Source organism: Mauremys reevesii, linkage group 23 (assembly GCF_016161935.1).
Source record: "Mauremys reevesii isolate NIE-2019 linkage group 23, ASM1616193v1, whole genome shotgun sequence".
NCBI lineage: Eukaryota > Metazoa > Chordata > Testudines > Geoemydidae > Mauremys > Mauremys reevesii.
In genome coordinates, this window is record NC_052645.1 from 16,332,860 (window position 1) to 16,342,290 (window position 9,431).

Sequence of the window (9,431 nt, forward strand, 5' to 3'; positions counted from 1 at the left end):
CAATCTCTCCTTGCTGATTCTTTTCTACAAAAAGGAACTCATCATTCGGCCCCTGTGAGTTCCATTTTTACAGTTCTGGCGCAGCCCAGATTGCTGAACTGTGTTAGCGACAATCCTTCTTAAATCCGGTTGTTGGTTGCACAGGGCCCTAGACCATTGTGGGTGGGTGTGTACTGTGAAAAGTCACACCACTAAACCTGGGATTTGTCTCAGCTCTGTTTGTTCCCTTTTGTGGTCACTTTCCATAAGTATTCTACTCAACACATTTACTGGCAGGAATGTTCATGGGAACAGCAAATATTAAGTGATGGTTACTGAATGTTCGAGGAAATGAATTCTGACCTTATAAGTGTAGGTATCAGCATCAAAAATCTGATTCTAATTACACTTATCCAATCAGGGGTTGGAAACATACCATGTGACTTGTTCCCAATCAAAACTTACCAATCAAGTCCGTTTTAAAACACTGCTCACACGCAGTCTGTGGAGCAGGATCATTCTGTAGCCCAAGAAACATCCAGAGAAATTATCGGGTGAATAATTTTGAACCAAGTATCAATGAGGGAAAATTTAAACTGAGTGTTTCACAAGTATAATGTGGCTTCATTTATTAAATGAGTGTGTATGTGTCATTTATGCATCTATGGCATATATGAGACATACACACACACAAATCCAGTGAAAGCCCTTTATAATGTTTATAGTGATGGGCACTTGAAAATTAAAATAGAGGAGCCAGGTATTATTATTGTTACTGCGAAGTTTTGTTCCATTACAGGAGGCCACCCTCAGCAGAAGTTCATTATAATCAGAATTACTATTTGCAGACTGCAATGAGTGAAATTAACGTGGGACTTTCACTTTATTTCATGCTAAACAGAGTTTCCTCTGTCTGAGCTCTATACACCAAGCTGATCTCTGTTGTTGTGGCCATTGGGGTATTTGTGTGTCCTCTGCACGTGGCTGGGGAGAGTTGTGCCATTCGACATGCCCCAGGGGCATGAATCATTGCAGAGCTCTAGTCTTCCTCGCCCAGAAGCTTTCTGCTGTCACTCAATGGGTGAGCCGGGAGAGGAAAATGGGAGAACAGTGGGAAAGGCCTAAACTCGTTTCTTTCATTCACGCTGGTGGTTTCTCATCCCCTGCCAGTGAGAATGGCAGTGCCCCAGGGCAGAGCTCTAAAGCTGGTGCTCTGAGTGGGGCGGAAGCTTCATGTTGTGTCCACTGCTCCCAATGGAAAATTCCTCCCTTCCTGTGATCTGCCCCAGTGTGCCTCGCAATTGGGGATGAGGCAGGCGTCTTGGCGTGGGGCATAAGGGACGGGGCAGCTGTCTCCCTGCTGGGCTCTGTGGCGTGGTGCATTCGGGGTGGCACAAGGACGAGCTCCAGCATGGGCGCCCAGGCGGCCGTCCGGAGAGTGGGGCCGTTGGGTTGGGGGGTTGTCTCGGCAACGGGCGCTGGCGTGAGGCGCTTTGGAGAAGGGGCAGCTGTCCTGGCAATGGCTTGCGCCCGGGGGCCGCGTACGGGAGGCGGTAGCTGGCTCGGCGACAGAGCATGTTGTAATGGGGACAGGGCGGCTGTCTCACCAACTGGCTCCGGCATGTCGGGCATCTGAGATGGGATGACTTCGTCGACGGCTGGGCCGGGGGCCTGCTGCTGCACCAGGAGCTGTTCCCATCCGTTTATAAATAGCCCCGGTTTCCTCCCCGGCCCTGTCAGCCCGGGCTCACTCCTCCAGGTGCGGCTGGGAACGATTACCAGATTTGCAGCGGCTGGCGGAGTGTGGGAACTGGAAGGGAAAGCTGGAGCGAGTCCCTCTTTCATCTCCCCATTCCCTCCTCCCCCCACGGCTGCCAGGCCTGGTTTCCTTTTGAATCCTTTCGTTTGTGCCAAAGGAGGGGAGGGGGGGGACCCACAAGAATGTGCCTGGGGATCTGGCTTCATTCAAACTGTTGGGCCGTGAATACCCGCCACTTCCAGCTCGGGGAGGAGGCCAGCGCCAGGCCCCGTTACAGAGACACAGAGAAAACAAACAGGGAAGCGGCATTCGTGGCCGCGGCTCTGTTACCACAGTGACTGCCTGGAAGGAGGCCCCGGAGAAGAGTCCCCTACAGTGTGGGGCTGGGTGGGGAGTGTCACGTCATCCCCAGGGTGCGAGGAGGGATGAAAGGGCCGGGAGGCTAGATGAAGCTCGGGCTCTGTTTCATCCTTCTGTGGGGGACATTGTGCCTGGACAGACGCCCTTGTCTCAGCCTAGCTTGCGGCACAAAGGCGACAGGGTCGCTCCAAGGGATGCGGCGGGGGGGCGGGAGGGGAGTCTTGTCTTTGGCCTTTCGGGGCTTTTGACTCGCTGCCGCCTCTCTCCCCCGGCCAATTAATTCTTTCCTCTTGCAGAGACAAGGGCGTTCTGTGTGTGTGTGTCTTGGTGTCTCCCACCCCCTCCCTGTGACACACACGCAGGGGCCTGCTCCTTTCACAGCGAGCTTCCTCTCACTCTCTTCCTCAGCTGGGCCACCAGCTGCGCCCGACCAGCAAACTCAGGGCAGCTGCTGCCTGGCACCTCGAGAGATTCACACAGGGGGCGGGGGGGCTGGCCTGAGCCTGCTGTCTGGTGAGCTAATGGTGCACGGGGCTGAGGGCAGGGCGAGAACGTGGGATTCCACGACAGCGCTTTGGTTTGAAAAGTACCGAAGAGAGAGAATGCGGCAAGATCTAAAGTTGGAGAATTAAGAGTTAACAGTTGTGTATATGTGTCGCACACCAGTGCAGCCTTGCAGCTACCCACACGTTTGCACACGTTTGTGTATCCATGCCATGGGCCCGTGCAGTCTTCCATGACACGCCTACACCCACAGGCACGCAGTTGTGTATACAGCCCACGCACCAGCAGACGCCGGCATAGACTCACACATTTGCACGCAGTTGCGTATACCTGTTGCATGCTGGAGCACACTTGCCACTACTGATCCCTTGCACACGAATACACAGTTGTGTGTACAGGCTGCACGCTCACCTCCAAGTGCACAGTTGCATTTGCACATTTGCCCACGTGCATACTCCACACAAGCATCATGGCACAAACAAGCCCCCTCCTCCACCCACACTTGTCGATGTGCCTCCATCCGTGCTGTCACCAGCCCACATGTTCCTGCGTGTATCTCCACGGTACCCAGCTCGCTCTGTCTCCTGAGGCTGTACAATGTCTGGCAAGTCTCTGGGCATGCAGGCCAGTCCCCTGCCAGGGCTGATTTCATTCCTTATTTATACCCAGGGGCGGTGCTACAGGTGGGCGATTGTTCCAGCCGACAGACTAGAATGCAAAGAAACAAGATTTAACTTCCTGCTATTCAATCAGAGAGAGTAGCCATTCATCACCAGCCGCTGGCTGCTGGCAGAAAAGTGACCCACCCACTGCTGAGCTCTGGATAAACCCTCCTGTGGAGCAGTTTGGTTTCTAGTCGCAAGCACTGGGGTCCCAGCTGGCACTGGCAGGGCACTGCAAGGAGGAAGCTCACAGCGCTGGGGTCCCAGCTGGCACTGGCAGGGCACTGCAAGGAGGAAGCTCACAGCGCTGGGGTCCCAGTTGGCATTGGCAGAAGGTCACTAGGTAAGCGCTCCTCCTGTTCTTATTCCTAACAGAACCATGTATAATTGATACTTTTACCTTAGGTCATATATGTTCTTTTAAAATGGTGAATCATCCTGCTTAAAGCATCCAGGGGCCATCACGCTTTGACAGGGACAGCCTGGTGGAGAGTAGCCATGGGTGGTAGGGGAGTGGCCATCTTCACAGGGGCAGTATTGTCCATTGAGCGGTGTCCACAGGGGTTAGAAGTCATGCGAAAGTCACAACGTGCATGAGGGAGCCACAGCATGGTAGCTTCTACATGGGCCAGCTGAACTGCTTCAGATCAAACGCGAACTGACTTTGAGTCTGTGCCCTGAACTCACACTGAGCTCTGACCTCTTTGGTAAGGAATTGTGGCCATGGACCCCCACTTCCTTGCCCATGTCCAGCACGTCCCTGTGAGTCCTTCACCTGCTTCTCCTCCATTCTTCACCACTCTGGCCTTCTGTTGTCAGACTTGCTGCTTCTGCCCAGTTTGGGTTCTTTCGGGAGGCAGGTTTGTCTGGGCCCCTGGCTCCAGGTTCGGCTTAGTGATTAAACTTCAGCATAGCCTCCCCGGGCCTGCAGCGGGCAGGGCGTTTCGAAAAGCCCCGGGGAATGACGTGGCTCCTGCAGAACCAAGCCTCCATCCTCCACCTACGTTCCGATCCCCAGCTGGAATTGCGGGCTCCTGTGTGCGCCGGAGGAGCAAAGGCGCGCTGGGGGGCTGTCATGATGCCCTTTCTTTATGACACAGGGAGCCCAGAGCTTCCCTGCCCCCAGGCTCCCTTCCTCTGCGTTAGAGAGTTTCCAAATGTTCGGCTTTTGAAATCCCTCCACGCTGGACCCACAACAAACGCAGCCGAGCCAGAGAAAAGCTGGTGGATTTGGGCTGCTGCAGGGAGGCGACTGTGGAGGGCGGAGCAGACCGTCTGGAAAGTATTAATTAAAATGGGGGGGGAAGGCCCTATCCCCTCGTTCCTTATGGAGAGCTGGAGTCGCTGGCCAGGCCCAAGGTGCGGGTGCACCATGCCCTGAGGAAACGGAAGGTCTCTCTGCCTGAGGGGAAAGCCTGCTGGCAGGTATGTGAGAGCTCTGGAAAGAAGCCACCTCACGTCAGTTACAGGGTGCCCCCCCTCCCCCCTCCAACACGCAGTGATCTCTGCTAATGAAACCCGTCTCCACCTCTCCCGGCGCTGGAGCCCACACTATGGACCTTGCTTGGTGACGCCCCCTCCACGACTCCCGGTTTGCCTTCCCCACCCCCTCGTTGCAGCCGTGAGACCCCCAAGCTTTTGAGGGCCTCTGGTGGCTTCATTGCTTGGGGTCCCCAAGGGCTCTCTAGCCCTTTCTCTCCTTTCATCCCATCAAGCCCACTCCAATTCCTATGCAAGTCAAGGGAAAGAGTCCCCGGGATTTCAGTGGGAGCTGGCTCTGCTTCTGGGACTTTCTCCTATTCTCTTTCCCCCTGCCGTATGAGCCAGGTGCTGGGACAACGCTACGGTACTCAGCGTGATCATTCAGCAGCTCCCGGCTGTTGGTGTTTCTGTTAACGACGCCTTTCATGGCTCTTTGCAGGCTCATTATCTTTAACCCTCCTCTCATCCCAGAGACTTGCACAGGCTTGGTCTTCCCAGCTGGCTTTGACCCCTCAGTGACACAATTAGAATCGGTGCTGTATGCAAACGTCATGAATGCACAAAGTCACCCCACACTCTTAATTCCTTTCCAAGTGCTGCAGTAATAGAGTTACTACGATATTGGGTATCATAGAATATCAGGGTTGGAAGGGACCTCAGGAGGTATCTAGTCCAACCCTGTGCTCAAAGCAGGACCAATCCCAACTAAATCATCCCAGCCAGGGCTTTGTCAAGCCGGGCCTTAAAAACCTCTAAGGATGGAGATTCCACCACCTCCCCAGGTAACCCATTCCAGTGCTTCACCACCCTACTAGTGAAAAAGTGTTTCCTAATATCCAACCTAGACCGCCCCAACTACAACTTGAGACCATTGCTCCTTGTTCTGTCATCTGCCACCACTGAGAACAGCCGAGCTCCATCCTTTTTGGAAGCTCTCTTTAGGTAATTGAAGGCTGCTATCAAATCCCCCCTCACTCTTCTCTTCTGCAGACTAAATAACCCCAGTTACCTCAGCCACTCCTCGTAAATCATGTGCCCCGGGGGGGGGGGTAGTATTGATCCAAGCTCTGACTGTGACAAGAGTGTCACTGCGGTGTCCTCTGGACCAGGAATGCATATGATTATATATTATCATAGCGTGTAAGAGCCCCACTCCCGGACCAGGCCTCCACAGGGCTAGATGCTGTAGAAACATGGAACAAGAAGACAGTCCCTGACCCAAGTAGCATATAGTCTAATGTTGTGGCCAAGACGTTCAAAAGTGTTTAGACAGTCTGGGTGCTCAGCTGAGGTTCCATTTGCTGAGCACGCATCTTGGGATCTAAAGGAAACTGAGATGCCCTCAGGGATGCTGGGGGTGTAGCAGGCCCCCCCCCAGCTTGAAGTGGTTTCCATCACATCCAGCGTTTACAGTTTTGTTCAGTGGCTCTCGGAACCCCCTACTATACACATTTTTCCAACACCCTTGCACGCCCCAAATCGCTAGTCACTTCTGAAAAGCTTGGGCTGTCGTATTTCAGGGAGGATGTGGTCGATAAAATACATGGGTGCTCACGTGCACACCCGGTAAATGCACGTGCCCTTGTTACCTTTCCAACACCAACTGGCCATCAGCAACGCAACTAGGATCGGGGCTGGAGGCAGCAGAATGTTTTACAACTGAAAGTAATTAACCGAATACAGCCCTTTTAAAAACCCAGTAATTAAAAACAGTCCCAGCCCCTTTGTTTGCCGTTCAAGCTAAGTTGATGTTTACGAATTTGCTTTACAAAGTGGGCCTTCTTGTGGCTTCAGAAGAAACGACAGTTTGAAGTGGTCGGAGAAGAAAGGCTCTGGGATTGATGTGTTCCATCTGGGGTGGGATAGCGTCTGTTTGTGTTTGCCTACTCGCAAGATTTATGGACACAAGCGGTGGAACTGTCTACTAGGCTGAGCTCTCCCACAGCTCATGAGAGGGGGCTGGAGAATTATCACTTGGGTGGGGAGGAGGGAACCATCCCTCTTGGAGGGTTGGTATTTTGGGGCCGAGGTAGGAAAGGCAGGTTCAGGGCAAACTCTCACGTTCTGGCATTGTGTTCTCTGGAGCCCCTCAGGACTGGCCCCAGAGGGGTGCCTAGGCCTTGTCTACACTCAACCTTTTTCTTCACACTGCCACTGTTGCAGTAGCACTGGCATGGCGCTAATAGACACCCTGCTTGCATTCGAACCAGTGATCTCCAGTACGGCCTCCCAGGAGCCAGGCAGCAGAGCCCATCCTGCTCGCCGGGGACTCATTTTCCCCTGGAAACTCCTTATCCCGCTGCCCTCCAGGGTACCCCTGAGGCCCATCACTACTGCTGGGCATGTTTCACGGGTGAGGGAGGGGCAGCCCCATTTCCACCCAGTAAGTTCCTTGGGGCAGGGACTGTCCTTTGTTTTAGGTTTGCTCAATGCTCTCAGCTCACTAAGGGCCCTGATCTCTTCTGGGGCCTCGGATGCTACTGTAATGCTAATAATGGGGATCTTTCCTATAATAATAATAATTAATAATACCTAGCAGGTTTCATCAGACCTCAGAGCACTTTACTGAGGATGTCAGTATCATCACCCCAATCTAACAGCTAGGGAAACTGAGGCGAAGTGACTCACCTAAGGTCACCCAGCAGGACAGTGGCTGAGCTGGGACTAGAAACCAGGTCCTCCTGAGTCCCAGTCAGCTATCCACTAGGCCACACTGCCTCTGTAGACAGTTTGCGGTGGAGCGCTGGGCTCATCCCACTGTTCTGTCTTGTATGACACCTCAGCTGCGAGGTGCAGTGACAGCTGCCAGCAGCTCCGTGTCAGGCAGTTTGGGCCAGTACTGGTGACAGACACTTTGAAGTGGGTTCGAGACAGGCTCTGGGTGCTGGCTCTGAGTGGGGAGCGCTATCTTATCAGGCAGAATTCCTCTCCCCTGTACCATGATAACAGACCCTTCCATGCTGTCCCAGCATGCCAGGAGGTGAGAGCCTGACAGGTGCAGCTTCACACTTCCTATAGTGGGCTGATCGGCCTGACTGGTGATGCTAGCAGCAGGGATGTGCTCAGAAGCCAGACCCAGCCACGGGTGCTACCTGCCAGGGCACATGCACACAACGTGACAACGCAGCCGTGCCGAACGGAGAATGGCGACAATCACTTCTGCTGTGCGCTGTGCAGCCACAGAGCCCGGTAAGCATTCACCTTGGGAAAGTGATCTTGTGCACGGGTGTCTTAGGGGATTTCATTTTCTCCCTTGTCTGTCTCTGACAGTTTACTGTGCCTTCTCCATATTGTGTCGGTGTGTGGGCCGGAGGAGTTTCACATTTTGAGCACCCCTGGATCTGTGTCACTGTACGCAATCTCCCTCTGGCAGTGTCCCAGACCTGACCAAACACAGAGATTAAATTTTGTCCATTCAAGAAAACTTCCATTCAAAAATCATCTAATAACCTGGATGTTTCCCTCAGCTCCCATGAAGGCCTCTGTTTAGCCCCAGCACACAAATAGCATGGAATAAGAAAGTTTCCCCACCGTGATGCCATGTTTGTAGCCAGGAATCCTGTCCCAAATACCCCTGCGAGGCCCCCACTCTTGACATTACAGCTGTTGATCTGGCAGTCCCTGGTGGAACCTGAGGTTAGGAGTTGATGTTGACAGAAGAGGTGTGGACAGGGTATTCCAGGCATGTAGGGGGTTAAACCGGAGGTGTCGGGTCACCAGAAGGTAACAGATATGCTCTGCCTACCACTGCTTTATTTCCATCAGTTCTGCCCTCACTCCCACATTCCAGCTGCTGCCGCTTTTCACAGCTGGCAGCTCTTGGGGGACATTTCCCAGAGCTGAATGGGAGGGGAGGGGAGGAGAGGCAGGAATCCCAAAGCAGTGGCTGGTTTAATTGTAGTGCCAGCAAAAAGTGCCAGCTTGAAAAGTCCTGGGGAGTGGAATCATTTATCCACAGGATCCCCGACAGCAAAGAGGGGACATGAGTCTTGGTGGCTTATTCGTTCTTCAGCATTTAGAGCAGGTTGATTGATGGGTAGAGCCTATGCTGATGCTACTCATCCCCTAGAGACTGAACTTACCATCAACAACTTGTTTCACCTTGGGCAACAAACAGTCCTTGGATGGCACTGACTGTCACTGCCCACTTCATCCGGATTTGCACTAGAGATAGTGGTGAAGGGCTCCGGATTCCATGGCCAGTTCCCTGAGACATTAAGTCCACTAAAGATGTGGGTTTTTCATGAGCAATTCTAACGCTGGTCTCCCTTCCCCTGTGAGGTCACGTCTATTGTGGTCTTGATGGACTATTAAAACCAGGCTTTCTTTTGAGACGGTGACCCTCAAGGGTGGCCTCGGTGAGCCAATACACATGGGAAATTGTCACACAGCTGGGGGAGGGAGTGGCACAAGGTAGGACTAGTGATCATATGGTGATGGGCACTCTAGAAACACCTGGGATAGGTTATGAAATGAGGAAAGTCACTGGAGACGGAAGAGCGTGTAGGAAGGAGAAGTTCCTCAAAACATCAGGGGAAGCTGCTCCCATACCTGAAAGTTCAAAAGTTTGACTAGAGTGGGAATGAGCCAGGAAAACTCATTGCCTTGGTGACTGAATTTCTTGTCTGGCAGGTTGTTGGAAGCTCTGACTAATCTTCTATTCTGCTGGCGTACGGCGTTCTAAG

General features: G+C 53.1%; 1 protein-coding gene across 1 annotated transcript; it reads right to left on the reverse strand.

Moving 5' to 3' along the window:
• Positions 1–915: 915 nt before the first annotated feature.
• LOC120389014 (extensin-like) lies at positions 916–8,950 on the reverse strand. The gene is made up of 3 exons (XM_039511138.1): positions 8,829–8,950; positions 3,103–3,310; positions 916–1,789 (listed from the first exon to the last, which is right to left on the reverse strand). The coding sequence occupies exons 2-3, from the start codon at positions 3,252–3,254 to the stop codon at positions 1,120–1,122; spliced, it is 822 nt and encodes a 273-aa protein (XP_039367072.1). The 5' UTR covers positions 3,255–3,310; positions 8,829–8,950; the 3' UTR covers positions 916–1,119.
• Positions 8,951–9,431: the final 481 nt, after the last annotated feature.